Below are 16,505 nucleotides of genomic sequence, written 5' to 3'. Positions count from 1 at the left end.
TTTATATTAATCTACAGCATGTTTACCCAGCTACCTTTGTGCCCAAGACCGAGTTAAGGTGAGTGGGGGTGTTCCCACTGCAGGATTGCTGTAGGGGCACAGCTCTGAGCGCAGCGATGACCAAAGGAAGGCTGCCCGCTGGTCTATGCTACCTGAGGTAGAGACAAGCAAACTTTAAGTATTTTCCTTTTCAATAACTCGCTAAAATTTGATGATTTTATTTGTAGCCAGCTGCCTATTTCTGAAACACCAGTCCTTTTCATGTAGTTAATCTAAGCACCTCAGAGCTGCCCTGGTTGCTATTTTCTGGGGCATATTTCAGTTATCTCCTCTTGAAAATTCAGAGGGAGAGTAGAGCAAAAACTTAAGGCGACTTTTTGCTCGGAAAAAAAATGGAGCACCACCCCCTTGTCTGAGAGGTCTCACCCTCTTATTTTGTTCTCAGCTGGGGAAAAGCACAGGCCTACATTTTAGATCTTAATTGCAGCTCCCTGAGGAACGGGGGCTTGGCCTAGCGCCGCCAGGCGCTGCGGCCCCCCGGGGCGCGGAGAGTGGAGAGCAGTGCCGCGGGGGCGGGGCTAGGGGCCGCCCAGCCGGCGGGAGCTCCGCACCTGGCGGCGCCCGGGGAGGGGCGGCCGGGACCCGCCTCCCGCCGCCGTACGGGCCGCCACGTCGTCCGGCGGCTGCGCACGCGGCGGTGGGCGGGGCGCCGCGCCGCGGCCGGGCTGGCGGGTCAGGAAAATGGCGGCCGGTATCCGGGAGAAGCAGACAGGTGAGCGGCTTCCCGCGGGCTCTGTCGCGCGGCCCGGGGCCCGGGGGAGGGAGCGAGCAAGGCCGGCCTCGCGCTGCAGCCCAGGGCTCCTGCCTGCCTGCGCGCTTTCCCTCGGCGGGGCCCCGGGGCGGGATGTGGGCGTCTCCGCGCCGCCTCGCCTCCGCTGGCGGATTCGCGCCCTCTCACCCGGCTTGGGTCTCCCGGCAACAGGACGGAGGCCTTGTCCCTAGTCGCATCCCGGCGGCCGCTGCAGCGGCGAGCACGGTGGAGCGGGGCTCGGGGGCTTCTGACCGCAGCTCTTGCCGAGGGGGCCCGGCCCCGCCGTGGGGCACAGGGCCGTGGGTGCGCCCTGCCCGGGCGGCGGTGGGCCCAGGCCCAAGGGACGTGGCCGCAGGTGCCGTCGTGGTGTGGAAGTCGCCCCCGGGGAGGGGCTTGCGCGGGCCCGGGACGGGCCCGGTCCCTTTCTCCCGTGGCCGCGGGGAGCGGGTTGTGCTCTCCCTCCGTTTAAGCTCTCTTTCTGCCTGTGGCAAAGATCTAACGGGAAATACCGTTTAATGGTGCAAAAAATAAAGTTTCTGTTGTGATGCTCCTTTTAAGACAAGGAGACCTCGAAGCGTGTACGGACCCTCAAGAAATTGAGAATGCAAGATTAACAGCGACAACTAGTTATGCAGGAGGTTTTCTGTGTGTAAAGAGTTAGTTATTCAGCCCCTTCTTACATGTTACTACAAGTTCATAATTGACTCTTTCTTCTCTGTCTTGATGCTGCTTTGTGGAGTCTTGAGCCACCCATTTGGACATACTCCTAAAGCATAGCGCATGTTGACTCCATAGTCCTCTCCTTCCCTTGCTTGCCAAAGTTTTGGTCAGTAGTTTGAGCTGTAATCTTGTCACCTTCTCCTTGACAGCAGCAGTATCTTTCTGGTGGTGTAGAGGATTCTGCTTACGTTTATTTAACATGAAATGTCTAAAATCATCTGACTAAAAATCTCAGTCTGAGTTTCTGTGTGGACCTTAAATATTTACGTGTATTCCCTATCATCTTTTTGTACCAGAAGCCTACTTTCTGTAACCTCATTCCTGTGGCCATCTACCACTAATAGTGCTATTTGATGTTGCTTTGCAATCTGTTACTTTTCTTTGCTACCTTTCTGATAAAGCCCACTGTCTTTGAGCCCTTATTCCATACAGCTTTATTCTTTTCTGTTCTGCTTCACCTTGTTACTTGATTATTTCAGTCAACCCTTACCACTGAACCCACATTGTCTTCCATTGGGGAGGTTATTTGCAAGGAAGTAGATTGAACATCTAAAAGATACGCAGAAAAAGGAAAAGTTTCATTATCATTTAGTGTTTGTGCACCATCTGTTGTGACCTTTATCCTGGTTCATAACTACTCAAAGCATATAATTGTGCAAGCAGAGTAAAAACCTGATCCTTGCCCCAGAGAGTATTCAGCCTAACCGTAAATAGAGTGGCAGTATAAATACAAAAAAGAAACCCAGAGACTTGCTGAATGTTTGTCACGATTGTCACAGCATATCACTAATCGGATTGCTATATTCCTTATTAGAGAGCTTATGACAAGTTTTAATTTGAATGGTAAACTGCTTCAGATCCAGTTAGTACCAAAATATATAACCACGCAGCTTTATACAGAAATGCTCAGATGGCTGAAATGTATGGAAGGTGTCACTGGCAGTGAGGGAGCAAAGGCTCCAGGAGCAGTCTGTAATCAGCTTTCAGGATTGCTCCATGGTGTTAAAAAAGAAAAAAAAAGTATTAAGCAAGTGGAAGGCTAGATTCCAGGGAGACCCAGCACTCACTGCTAGCTTGCTTCCTCCCATGGTCAAGTTTCACCGCTGGTAATGTGGTTTGAAAGGGCCATACACAGAAGGAGGAGGAGGCAGGGACAGACTGCGAAGGAGGACTTTAGAAACATTGCCTGGGCATGGATGGATGGTGTTAGGAAAGCCAAAGTTCAGCTGGAATTGGGACTTGCAGTGAATGTCAAGAGCAATGAGAAGAGCTTCTTCTCCGATGTTAGTAGTGAAAATATGAATAACAAAAAATATTGAATCATTGCTAAATGCAGCTGGTCATTTAGTGGTGGTGGACACAGATGAGGCTGAGGTACCCAGTGCCGCCTTTGCCTCAGTCTTCACCAACAAATTCCCCTGAGCCTTTGTGCCACTTCGGAGTCAATCATAGAGTGTATCCTCTTCAAAAATATTTCTCTTTGTGTGAAAGAGAAGGCAAGCATGGATTTATGTATGGTAAAATCATGCCTGACCAGCCTGATTGCCTTCAGTGATAAAATGACTGGATTTGTAGGCAGCAGGAGGGCAGAGTATGTCATTTACCTTGACTTCATCAAGGTTTTTGACATTGAGATCTTGTATCCAAGTTGGGATGTTACGCGCTGGACGGATGGAGAACTTGCTGAGTAAAGAAATGGTTGGACAGTCAGGCTCAGAGGGTTGTGATTAATCAGACATACTGTACCTTGAGGCTGGTAACAACTGGAGCACCACATGGGTCTACCCTGGTTAAAATCTCTATCAGTGACCTGGAGGAAGTGTCAGAGTGCTGATGTGTGCAGGTGACGGCAAACTAGAGGAATCGGTTAATATACTTGAGGGCAGAGCTGCCACTGAGAGGGACCTAGATGGGCAAGAGGCATGGGCCAATGGGGACCTTATGAAATTGAACAATGACAAATGTAAATTCCTGCACCTGGAAGGGAGGAACCCCTTGCAACGTACAGGTGACAGTGCAGGGGACTGGCAGACTGCAGAGCAGCTCTGCCAAAAAGGCCCGTGAGGGCTCTTTGTAGACAGCGAGCTGAACATCAGCCCAGTGTGTCCCCGTATAGCAGCATCCTGAGCCATATTCACAGGAGAACAGCCAGCAGATCAAGAGGAGTGATTATCCCCCTGCCCCCCCCACCCAGCCCCAGGAGACCACATATAGGTACCGTGTCCAGTTTGTGGCTACCAGTACAGGAAAGGTGTTCGTCAGTCGAAAGGAGTTCAGCAAAGGACTACCAAGATGGTCAGGGGCTGGAGTACTTACCTGGTGAGGTGAGGCTGCAGCACTGGGGCTTGTTCAGCCTGGAGAAAAGGTGGCTTCAGGGGAGGACCTAACAGCAGCTTCCCAGTACCTATGGGGAGGGTATTGAGAAGATGGAGCTAGGCTCCTTGGGGCGGTGTATGGCAGGAGGGTGAGGAACAACAGGTGTAAATTGAAACAAGATGTTTAAACTGGATATAAGGAAAAACTTTTTCACCACAAGGACAGTCAGTGCCACAGGTTGTGCAGGGTGGTTGTTGCATCTCCATCCCTGGAGGTTTTCAAGACTTGACCGGGTAAATCCCTGAGCAGCCTGGCCTGGCCTCACAGCTGACCCTGCTTGAGCAGGAGATTGGGCTGGAGATCTCCTGAGGTCTTTTCCAGCCTGAGCTGTCCTGTGGTACTGGAAACTCCAGGGGAACTGCACCGAGTATGCTCACAAGCCTCGTTCAGCCGAAGAGTTAGAAGTTAACCATTTCTACTGTTCTCCATATATGAGCAAAGTGGTGTACATTACCCTGATCTCTGAAAGCTTTTCCTCTTCAAAGGTTCGTGGTGATTTTGTTTATGAGTTTGAAGAGAACTAACTTATATTGATGCAAGTAGTCTTTTGCTTCTAGTCAAAGATGGGAGAACAGCACATAATGTATCATTTAATTAGATAAAGGAGGAAGGACTCCTTACTTAATAGATTTATAAATTAGAGGTAGGTGAAGGAATCTTCTTTGGTTTCTGTGTTGAATGGGAAGTTAAATGAAAGGTCATTCCTGTTTCAAAGAGTTTTCCTGATGCAAATTAGGGGTATTTTTGTACCTCTTAAAGCAGCAATTTCTTCCTATGAGTTGTCAAAATGTTTCAAAATGTATATCAGTTTTAGTCAGGTGAAAAGGTATTTTTGACCTGTGTGTATACCATTGTTTCCGTGGGGTAGGAAAAGCAGATCAGGGGAATAAAGCAAGCTAGTTCCTACTGCACAGAGTGCACCTTCAGGAAGATACTGGAATTATATTTAAGGCAAACTGCGACAGAATACAGCCAGTATAACTAAGGAGAGAAATTCTTTATGTTTTGGAACTTGATTCTTTTCCTTTTGCAGTGTCTTCCAGAGCCCATAAATTCTAGCTGACGTGTGCCACTTGTCAGTCAAAGCTGCATAAAAATAATGAAAATGTGACTTGTTGCATTTATATTTTATGTTGGTTTTCCTTTCAAATGAAATGTGTAATGAAATTCTGGTAATGTGTTTAATCTCTGTTGCTGAAGTGTAAAGAGAGTAAAGATTATTCTGCTTTATTTTCCAGTGGCTTTGAAACGTATGCTGAATTTCAATGTTCCTCCTGTTAAAAACAGCACAGGAGAACCAGTATGGAAGGTAAGAACTATTTGAACAGGAGAATTTTGTTCAGAAAAAGTTGAGGTTTTCAAGTTTTAACTACCTCAAGTCTCTTCTCTGTGTTCTTAACTTGTACAAAATATTTTTTCCTGTGTATTATGAATATACAGAATTGAATATCAGAATTGCTGAGAAAAATACATATTTGAGATATTGGCTGCTTGAAGACCCAATGACTGATTCTTTAGGCAATATTTTAATGAGCAACTGAGGAGGGTGTTTTTGAAATATACTTAGGTCTCATTGATACCTGTTGGCAGAAACTTACATGATACCTTACAGGTGAACTCAGAGTCAGAAAGAAGCCCACAGAAGCCTTAAATTTAGGACAAGCTGAGCTCAGGCTATAAAAAAGTATGTAATTTGTGAGAAGTTTTTGCTACTACAAAGCATATATTCTGTTCCTTCATACATTCTGTTGTTTTTTGTTTTGCTAGTTCCTTTTTTTCCTCTCTGTTTCTCCTTTTGTTTCCTGCTAAATGCAACCAGAGAAATTTTGCACTTACAATAACAAATTTCTGACAGCAGATTCCTGTTTGACAATTTTTAAGAGACGGAAGTGGTGAATTTTTTTCCCTTTATCATTAGGTTTCTTTTAATTCTTTTTTTTTTTTTTTTTTTTTTATTAGTAAGCACAAATGTAACTCCATGACAAATTAATGATGTATTATAAATCGGTAAAAGTTTAGCACTTTTCACTTAGGACAGTAGGTCCTTAAACCTGAATTCCTTTATCCCCTGCATCCTGTATTCTGCTGTATCCACTTTTTACAGCACTTTGTAAAAATATGTATCTATTTCAGGTTCTGATTTATGACAGATTTGGCCAAGATATAATCTCACCTTTGCTGTCAGTGAAAGAGCTGAGAGATATGGGCATCACTTTGCATCTGTAAGTAAAAAACCTCAGCTTTTTTTTTTTTTTTTTTTTTGCTAAAAAGAACTTTCTTTAATATTCCCCCCAAATCACAAACAAAATATTGAAAATCATTTGATGAATAACTACTAAAATAAAGATTGTACCCTGACTTGTTTCTAAAATCAGGTAGGGAGTGGAAAGGCCATTGCAAACAGTGTTCAGTGGGATTTCTTACTAAGTAGAGGAGGCCCTTGTTCAAAAATAAGAATTATCCAGTAGGTGTCTTGGGGAATCTGCCTGTATAATTCCCTCTGTATTCATATATCTTATAATTATTTGGCACAAACTGTTTCATGGGACTGTGCATATTGTCTGCTAGTCTTTTTGCACATTGATTTTAATTGTCTCTTGCCAAAGATATGGAATCTTTAAGTATTATTTTAAGAGATTTCCCATCTCTCTTTCTCCAGAGAACATTTATTTAGTTCATTGTCATTCCTTGGCTGTGGTAGTAGTCACGGAGGATCTTTGAAAATAATTTTTTTTTTTTTCTGAAAGTTTATTAACTTTTACTAAGTGAAGGCTAGAAATGGAAACACGGTTTAACATGTTGACATACTAGCAGAAATGTGAGAGAAACGTGTAAGCACCTTGCCTGTCTTTGTTTTAGTGAGCAGGAAAGGCAAGTTTAATAGTATGAGATATTCAGGTCTTTTGTTACCACGTCAACAATTAATACTTGGTATATGAACTTTGTGGATGCAGTATTTTACCTTCCTCTGAATGGATTAATCTGTTTTTGAAGATTTGCGAAGCCTTTTCTCAAGCTTTGAATAAACTTCGGAGACCTCTAATAATATATTCAGCCAAAATTATACAAACACGAATTTGTTATTTTTTCATGTTTTGTTCTTGCTAAAATCTATCTAAATATAAGGGGAAATTATAAGAAATTAAATGTGCCTATATAAATAAATAATTTATTTAACTTTTATAATTTTCACAAATCAGAGGAGGAATACATTAGAGATGTATTTTTTCTTCCTTTCAGGCTTTTGCATTCAGATCGGGATGCTATTCCAGATGTTCCAGCTGTTTACTTTGTAATGCCAACAGAAGAAAATATTGACAGAATGTGCCAGGTAACTTGCATGCTTAATGTTTCAAATGAGTGGACACAACAGAGTGTGTGAAGTAATCCTGCACTCACCAGAGTGTGACCATTCTATATCTAGTTCTTGTGTGTGTCTGAACACCTTTGCTTCCATTTTTTATATATTAGTACATATTTGTCATAAAAATATTACTTAAAATTTTTACATCCAAAACTTCAAATTTCCAGCAAGTAGAAAGGTAAATATGTTTTCTGTGTCTCAGAGTGATAGTTTTGGCAGCAAAAAGACAAGAGGCAGTGGGTGCAACTCAAAATATAGACAATTCCATTTAAACATAAGCAAAAGCTATCTTAATGAGGGTGGCTGAATGCTAGAACAGATTGCCTGCAGAGTTTGTGGAGTCTCCATCCTTGGAGATCTTCAAAACTTGGCTGGACGCAATCCTGAGCCACCTGCTCTATTTGACTATGCTTTGAGCAGAGAGGGTGTGGGACTAGGCTAACCACGGTTTTTTATATTCTTTGGGAAGAACTGATGGAAGATTGACATCTTCACCAAAGGAAGGAAGAAGAGCAAAGGGTGGTTTTGATCAGTGGTAAGGTGTGGAGTAGTAGTTGCTGTCTGGTAGCTTAAATTTAATTTCCTGGGTTTTGCAGTTCTGTGTTAGGATAGTTATATCTTGTTATGTAGTCAAAACATTGTGTACAGGGCTCTATGAACAGACAGCTAAGCACTTACGAAAATTTAGTTTGACTGTGCATAATTGGAACATCAGATAGTAAAAGTAAGAATGTTTTTTAATTGGTCAGAAATATATTAGTACTTACTCAGGAAAAAGGTTGTGGTATTCCTTCCTTTTAGGATCTTCGAAACCAGCTTTATGAATCTTATTATTTAAACTTTATTTCTGCCATTTCGAGAAGTAAACTGGAAGATATTGCAAATGCTGCCATAGGTGCTAATGCAGTAACTCAAGTGGCTAAGGTAAGAAAGTCCCCCAGTCTCTAATGTTAAAGATACTACCATTACAGGTGTTATTGCATTCTTATGTGGCCACTTCAGTGCCATACACAGCTTTTCTGACTGAATCATGAACAAAATACATGTTTAGTTAGATTCAAAGTCAGGCATAGATTTGCTGGAGGGGGAAAAAGGGAATCTACAGTTGTCTCAGTAGTTCAGCTTAGTACTACAGCTTCGTCAAAAGTTCAAGTGCTGCAAGACCTTTGTGCTAAATGATGAGAGGGGAAATAGAGTGTTTTCAGAGTATTCCCAGCTTCATCAGCTCAAGGAGTGCATCTAGTGCATATATAAAGGGCTGGGGGTTTTAGCTCCTAAATACATGAAAAGTGCAGTATGAGTGCAGTTGTCATTTTAAATAGGCAGTATACTGTAGAGGTGGATGTTTCATACGTACACACTGTTATTCATACACTCTTATACCTTTATGATTTAAAGGCAGGTGTCGGGTATGGACCCTCCTATTTTTGTTGAATGCCTGTACCAAAACCTGCAAATTATTAAATAATTATTTTCACATATATATTTAAATATGCTCACTTTTTCTCGCTCCTGTTAGGGAGTACTGCTGGTGTGAGAGAAAGAAATGTTGTGAAATGAAAACTACTAGTATTGTTTAAGCCTTAGGTCTTCAACAGGAGTAAACTGGTGTAGCGCTCATTGTGAACTAACTTTCTTAAATCTGTTTTTCTGGTGTGATATCCCATTAACAGTTTATGCTATAGAGAGGTTTATTTTTTTTCCTGAATGTACAGGTATGTTACAGAAGAATTAGAATTTGTGAGCTGTAATCTCTCATTGTGTAGATATTGCCCTCTTCTGCCTTAGAGCTCAGCACTGTTTATGTTGCAGTCCATATTAATAGAAAATAAACCTATAATATCATAATGTCCTCCATATGTGTTTTTTCAGCGATTATTTGCTACTAAAAATTTGTCTGCAGAAATACTTGTACTGTTTTCTTTTGCCACTTTTCAGGTGCTCTAAAGTTTTTATTATCCCTCGGTCCTTACATAGGCTTTTTAATTCATGCATTATATCTTGGATTTCTTTCTTTTAATAGGTATTTCTGTAAAAGGTTCAAAAAGAGGTAGCAATAAATCACTGATAGTTGGGGTTTTTTTATGCTTCACTCTGGACTGTTCTGACCATTATTCCTTGATTTCTAGGTGTTTGATCAATATCTTAATTTTATTACTTTAGAAGATGACATGTTTGTATTGTGTAACCAAAACAAAGAGCTTGTTTCGTATCGTGGTAAGTAAAAGTTGTATAAAAATTATACTGGAATGTCTAAAGTTGAAATTTACTTTTGAAGTTGTAGCTAATACCAAGCAATAATTTTATTTTGCTTTGATCTGCTTTAGAATTCAGCATCTGTTAGATGTGTAGTTTAAAGTCATGAAGGAAGCAGTTCTTAGATATTAATTTCGAGATCCTTACAACACAGTTATTGTAATATAGAAAATAATCATGTATTTTTAAATAACAAATTTAGTAAAGCAAAATTGCAGGGTAGACATATATGGATAATAGGGAGTTTTATACATGGAATAATGTAGGAAAAATTTTGTATTGTTTATGCATGTAGATAGACACTGCGGGTGTCTGCTGTGTTTAGGCACCGCTACGTAGTCATAATCCCTTCTGCAGTTCTTAAGGAGTTTAGTATTTTGTTTCTCTGTGGTCAGTTGGAAAGTTACTCTAAGGAATGCACAGCCAGAAATATGACTTTAACTGATAGAATTTCTTGTATCTTCCAGACAGTGACCAGTCGGTACCTGCTTGTCTTATTCAAGACGTTAAACATGTAGGGCTGTGCAAGGGGAAATGGTTAGGATCAGGGGCTGGAGTAGCACAGGGAAGCATCTGGGAAAGGGCATTCTAGAAAATAAGAAATGCTGATGGCTTCTGCAAGCATGTGAGCCAAGCATGTCAGCTTCTTCCTAAAGTCTCAGAGTTGCAAGTGAAATCAGCCTCGTGGAACTCTTTTTTTTTTTTTTTTTTCTTTTCTTTTCTTGGGACTTCTGTTGGACCTGTTTGGAACCTAGCAGGAAAACCAAGTAGCTACCTTAGGTCAGTTACCTCAACAATTACGGTGCTATGGCAGCTCAAGTCAACATATATACTAGCTGTCATAATTGTCCACATGGTTTTCCTCCCTCTGATCTGATTTTTGTGCTCCCCTGACTCATTCAATATGCTAAATCAACAGAGAACTATCACTCTACCTCTCCTGCCCCTCACACTCAAGTGGCTAGCTACTACAGGGTGAGTTGTCTTGCTGCCCCTGCTGTAGTTTCCCTCATCTTCTCCTCCTTTTACATCAGAATCAGTAATCTTGGAGCTGCAGAGTATTTGTTCAGTTGACTCATTCCATAGAAAATATCAGCTCATTTGTGTGATCTACAAATCCAATGCAAGGGAAGCAGCAGAAGTGTGTAAGTCAGAGGCAAGATAGCGCTTTTTTAGCAGCAGCTCTTCGTTACTTTAGTGTAGTCGCACTGTCTGCACACAGTGTCACACAGTTAATTCCTGATTTATTTGGATGCACAGAATACTCACTAGTGACCAGGTAGAGATGAGAAATCTCCGTGTGCCTAACATTTAGCAGTGAGATTTTTCTCCTCTCTTGCCCGATTTTCAAAGTCAGTACCTTTCTTTAAAACTGAATCCATAATACTGAGTTCTGTCTCACACTGGGGTTTGGTTCCATTGCCAGCATGAAGGGCGTTTTTCTTCGAAAAGCAGACTTTTTTTTTTTTAATACTAAATCCTGTGTTAAGAGTTTTAGTAATTATTGTTTTGTGATGTGTTTGTGTGTATGTAAAGATACTGAACTGGCTTTTATGATTCCTGCTAGCTAACAAGGAATTTGAATTAAAATGACTGAAAATGCTTTGCACCCATCAGTTTCTATGTGGTTTGTTTTCTTCTCTTGGGCCGCTGAAATTTGCCACACGACACGTGGTTTCGCACTATGTTTAAACCAGTCTAGAAGTGGGCTGTTTCCAAAAGCTGATTGAACAGAAATCTAATCTCCCATCGAGAGTGATTAGTTTTCCATTAGAGCATTGAGCTGATCCATCTTGCTACGTGAGGTCTAGCTCTGACACAGGCAGGCAGTAGGAGTGCAGGGTGAAGTAGTAGTGGGTTGGGGGTTTTTTTGCCTTTGGAGAGTAACCATAGCAGCAAACTGCCAGTTTGTGTATAGTTTCATAATCTACATAAGTCAATGTAAATCTGACGGTGATGAAAGACGGCTGCTGTTCTTGCAGCAGCGCTGCCATGTGTGGCCATGCATGTATCTGAATGGGTGAGCTAAGAACAATTATAACAAAAAAGGTTAATTTTAAGTTTCCTGATTTTCTGGCGGTATGACTATATTTACAGCGAGGTAATGTCATGACAAATAAGCATGATAGCTTTCTTTAATTATGTGAAAGGCTCTCACAGACAGAAAGGAGATAATACATTCTCTCTGTCCTTGTAGTAATGGACAAGAAGTGATGAGCTTAAATTGCAACAAAAAAATTTCTGGTCAGATATTAAAAGCACTTTCTAACATTAAAGATAGTAAAATATTAGAATAGATTACCTATAAATGTTATGACCTTTTCATGACTGGGAAGCTTTGGCAATTGGTTTAAACGCAGAAATAACATGGGTTTAACTCATCTTTGGGCAAGAGGACTGACTAGATAATCCTTCAGGCTCCCTGTGGTTCTGTTTTTCTATGACTGTGTAGAAGGAATAGTAATTGGGTAATATTGGTATAAAGTCAATGTTCCTGGCATCCTGTTTGATCCTGTTTGAATGCTTCTTTACCAAATTTCGATCAATTTTGTAAAACAACAAGAGTAAGTAGGAGACCTAAGCTTACTTTCCTGCAATAGATGCACCCCATAAGCTTGTTAGAGTGGAGAGAGAGAAATAGAACATTTTACTGAAAGATGATTAATGGAATTTCTCAAAGGTTGACCTAAGGAGAGTAATATTGAGTATTTGTGTTGATTGCTATGGTACAAAAAAAAGGAATGTGCTCATAAAATGTTCATGTTACACAAAAATAGAAGGCACTGACAGTATATGGATTACTGGAACATCATAAATGAGTACCATATTATTATTACATAATAATAAGGAGGGAATTAAATTTTAAAATTGAGAAAGTCAAGGGAGTAAAAATAAGATTACTTCTCCCCTGTAAACTGGGAGACCGTTAGTTGGAGATAACTACAGAATGATAGCCCCAGTTAATTTCAAAGCTTTGTCATTACAGAAAAAGCTTTGTCATTACAGTCGGTCTTTCTTGCTGCTGATACTTCAGAAACTTGAACTCTGAATAAAAAAAATGCTGAGGGAAGCACTTCTATTGCTGCTGTCATCCTTGCAGCCTAGTAGAAAGTTTGACTTAGTAAGTATAGCTGCTGACAGAAATGGCTAAAATAATCCATCTCTCTAAAGTTCTTAGAGGGCAAAAGCTGGGGCAAAAAAAGCACCTTTAAAGTTAGAGAATTATTATGGCCATGCATAAATTTGGGATGGAAGGGTTCTTAATCTTCAGAGCTTTGAAGTTTATTTTTGAAGAAAGAGTATAAGACAGGTAATTATGTGAGAAATTTTTAAAGGTAAAATAAAACAAAGGAGGATGGGATTTATGGCATGAGTCCTGAGATAGTGCTTGACTTGAGACCTGTGATAAGATTAGGTTTGATTTTCCTGTCGGCTATTATATTCTTGTCAGTGTTAATTACTTAATAGAAATGTTGCTACACATCTCTTGTTCTGACATAAATATGTGAGGGAAGTCTTTCTATTTGTAGTGTGAAATGTTTTAGAACTTGGGAATTATCCCTAACCTAGAAACTGACAGTAAATTTATTTTTTAAAAAAAAAAAAAAAAGAGGAAAAAAGGAATCTCCATTACAAGAGGTGGGATTTAGAATTTTTAAATATAGATAGCTGTGTACTGTAATTCTCCTTAAATTACACAATTTAAAATTCTTGAGAATTTTATATCTGAACAATGGTTTTCAGGTTCTGTTCTGTAACGTGGTTTTCTAGGAGGTTTTTAATAATTCAATACTAACACAATCCAGAAGTTACATTATACTTTGTCCGAGGTAATCTGAAAAGATTGTGTAGTGTTTGACCTTATACAGTGAGCAGTAATTAAGTTTTCTCAATTTTTTCCTCAAAAAAAAAAAAAGGGGGGGGGGCAGGAGGGAACTAATGGGTATGCTAAGCGATGCATTTCACGATTTTATCTCTTATGCAGCAAAAGCTGTTGGCTATTGACAGCCATTAGGTAAGAAGAGGATGGCTTTCTCAGTACTGAAGTGGCATTAACTTCTTTATTCTTAACGCTTTTCCACACTGTTTTAGCCATTAACCGACCAGATATAACGGACACAGAAATGGAAACTATAATGGACACTATTGTCGATAGTCTCTTCTGTTTTTTTGTTACGCTTGGTAAGTTTTCAAATTCTAGCATGTTTTCCTTTTAGAAAAGATCCATATTCAATGAGATACCTAGAAGTTTAGTGATTTCATATAACAAATTAAAGGCAAAATTAGATCTGTGACAGAAATCTTAATAGTTCATGGAGTGGGTTAATGATATGGCTCAAATTATTGCTAAGGATCACTGCAAAAGACAATAAAGGCTGTCCTGTATGGGAGTTAAGTCTTAGTCTTCATATCAATGGGAGAAGAATACTGAAATGCAAAGGTTTGGATTCACTGTTTTCACAAAATCTTAGTTTGCAGTGAAGATCAATGGTGCTTTGAATTTGGATTTGTAGCTCTCAAAAAAAAATCCCTCACTCAAACCCTGCAAAGATCTAACTGAAATAACTCAAGGAATAGGAAGATATATTAAATTTACTTATTTTATTGTGAGTTTTCTTGATGCTTAGCTAATACATTTTTCATCGTGATGACACTTTATCGAAGTTCTCACTGAAATCAGTCTGAGATAGCATTCCTACAAGGGGAGCTGGAGATTGCTGTGGGGCAGTCTGTTCAAGAGAGATTCCCTTGGACCTCTTGAGTTCTTTCAAGTGTTAGTGTGATACAAATTAAATCTCTTTTACTCAGTCACTTAAAGTCTGTGGTATTGGAATTTTCATATTTATATAGATAAGTAAGAAACAGTAGCTAAAGATTTTGAAACCTGAAAGCCAATGGAAAATGTGCTTTTGAAAATAACATTACCCTGCAGCGAGTGGTAACTGATATGTTGTGGTGGTGGTGTTATAGTACTTATTATTACTGTTTTCAAGGGACTTCTGACTTTTTGAAACTAACTTTTAATGCTTCTGTATGAGATAGTTTGTCCCCTCCACAGTACATTAGCTATCTTTCTAGTGTACACTGTACTTCTCATAAATTCCTGTGTGACATATTCACTTACTTTTGTAAAACTTTATTTAATATTTCTATATAGTATTTTTTGTTTCATAGATAAAAACTGCAGGAGACAAATTTAATATAAGTTTGTATTGTCCATTTGAAAAATTTCATCTCAGAATGTTACGAAAAATTTCATCTCAGAATGTTACAAAAAATTTGTTCTATGAAAAGTACACTAACTTATAATCTGAAAATTGCAATGCAAGTAGAAGTCAATATATCTTTTATTAGGAGCTATTCCTATAATCAGATGCTCAAGAGGAACTGCAGCTGAAATGGTGGCAGTGGTAAGAAACTATTTTCTAAACAAGTATCATTGTTTTAGAACCTTCTTAACACCTTGTTTACTTTTCTCAATACTAGGCAGGGATCTAGTGTCGTTGTATCCTTTTCCTTATGAAGGAAGTGAAACTGGAAAGGAGACACAGCGGTTTTTCTGTCTGACTTCAGTTCCATGGAACTCATCTGTAGAAATTGTAATATTATGGAGTCAGCTGATGGGAAATTTAAACATGAATAACGGTTCCTGATCTAGAGTTTATCAAGGTTTTCTGACAGGCATTATAATTACAACCATTAAGCCGTATCTACACAGTTTAAAAAGTGTCTGTCTGGCCTTGGTTTTTCTGTGTGTCTTAGTAAGAAATTTTTATCTATCTTGCTGGGAAACCCCATAAGTACAAGACATTTTTACTGTATCAGACTAAACTGACATTGAACTTGATCATCAAGTAGGGATGAAATTACCAAAGTAAATCACAATCAGAAGTCTCTACAGCACCATCTTCATTAGGAGTCACTGTGCTTAACTTTTTCCATCTTCCTCACATCTTTCTTTGTCAGTGAAGCCTTAATACTGATTAAACCTAAGCATTCAGTGTGCATGCATTCATATTGAGGGTAGTCTCCTTTTTAAGAAACACTTAGTGTGGCAGTGTCTGACTGCCCAATTTGCTGCTTCTGCTGTGGTTCCCTCTTGGTGCCTCCTACTGGTATTTTCTATTGGCATTTTCTAGGGAGAGGAGATTTTCTCTGGGAGGAGATTAGTGAGCCTGGAGGAAACATCTTCTGTGTAGTCCTGGATATAGATACACGTGCGGGAGGGAGAAAATAGAAAGAAGAGTTTTCTTTCTTTCCTGTGTGCAGTTGACCTAGACTTCCTGCAGCTAAGACATTTAGAAACTACAAAAACAGTACAATAAATCTTTAAATGTTGATCATTTTTGATGGTTTGTTAAAGGCTGTTTTGGTTTTTTCCCCCCTCAGAAATTAGATAAAAAGCTCAGAGAGAATCTAAGAGATGCCAGAAACAGTCTTTTTACAGGTGACACACTTGGAGCTGGCCAGTTCAGGTATGGTGTTAATAATAACTATGTATCTTTATTTTTCATGTTTCAGTTGTCTGAAATATCTCATTAGGATAAATCACCACTGTATTGAAAACTGTTTACAAGAATTTGGTCCAAATTCTATATTAAAAAAATTTATATACTTTTAAGGGAGTTTTCCAATCTCTTAGCATAACCAGTTTCAAAACTTTTATAGCTAATAAGTGCGAAGTCCTAATGAACCAGGTAATTTTATTCATCCTGTAAACCCAGCAAGAACCAAGCTCCTGCAATACCCAGTTTACAGGACCATGATATGCAGTTGGATGTCTGAACATATCTGTTAGCAACCTTTAGTCCATTAAAAAGAGAAAAGACATTGTGGATGCTTGCGCACATCTGATAATGTATCCTCATTAGCCTCCTGTGTATACCGTTGCCCCCAGGTAGCTGAATACTCCACAGGCTGCCTTAGGAAAGTGTGTTACAGGAGTTTACCCTGTACCTGAAAAGGTGAGGAGACGTA

At 39.8% G+C, this 16,505-nt stretch overlaps 1 protein-coding gene across 1 annotated transcript in view; it reads left to right on the top strand.

The window, feature by feature from the left end:
* Positions 1-619: 619 nt before the first annotated feature.
* The window catches only part of SCFD1 (sec1 family domain containing 1), a 52,231-nt gene continuing 36,345 nt past the window's right edge, over positions 620-16,505 (top strand). Inside the window, exons 1-9 of the mRNA XM_075754071.1 lie at positions 620-772; positions 5,146-5,216; positions 6,041-6,129; positions 7,148-7,238; positions 8,073-8,195; positions 9,401-9,488; positions 13,620-13,709; positions 14,883-14,938; positions 15,918-16,003. Of these exons, the coding sequence (XP_075610186.1) occupies positions 742-772; positions 5,146-5,216; positions 6,041-6,129; positions 7,148-7,238; positions 8,073-8,195; positions 9,401-9,488; positions 13,620-13,709; positions 14,883-14,938; positions 15,918-16,003 (725 nt within the window). The 5' untranslated portion in view covers positions 620-741. The remainder of the gene's footprint in view (positions 773-5,145; positions 5,217-6,040; positions 6,130-7,147; positions 7,239-8,072; positions 8,196-9,400; positions 9,489-13,619; positions 13,710-14,882; positions 14,939-15,917; positions 16,004-16,505) is intronic.

Source organism: Balearica regulorum, chromosome 5 (genome assembly GCF_011004875.1).
Source record: "Balearica regulorum gibbericeps isolate bBalReg1 chromosome 5, bBalReg1.pri, whole genome shotgun sequence".
Classification (NCBI taxonomy): Eukaryota; Metazoa; Chordata; class Aves; order Gruiformes; family Gruidae; genus Balearica; species Balearica regulorum.
The sequence above is the reverse complement of the archived record's forward strand: the minus strand, read 5'-3'. Positions and strand labels throughout refer to the sequence as shown.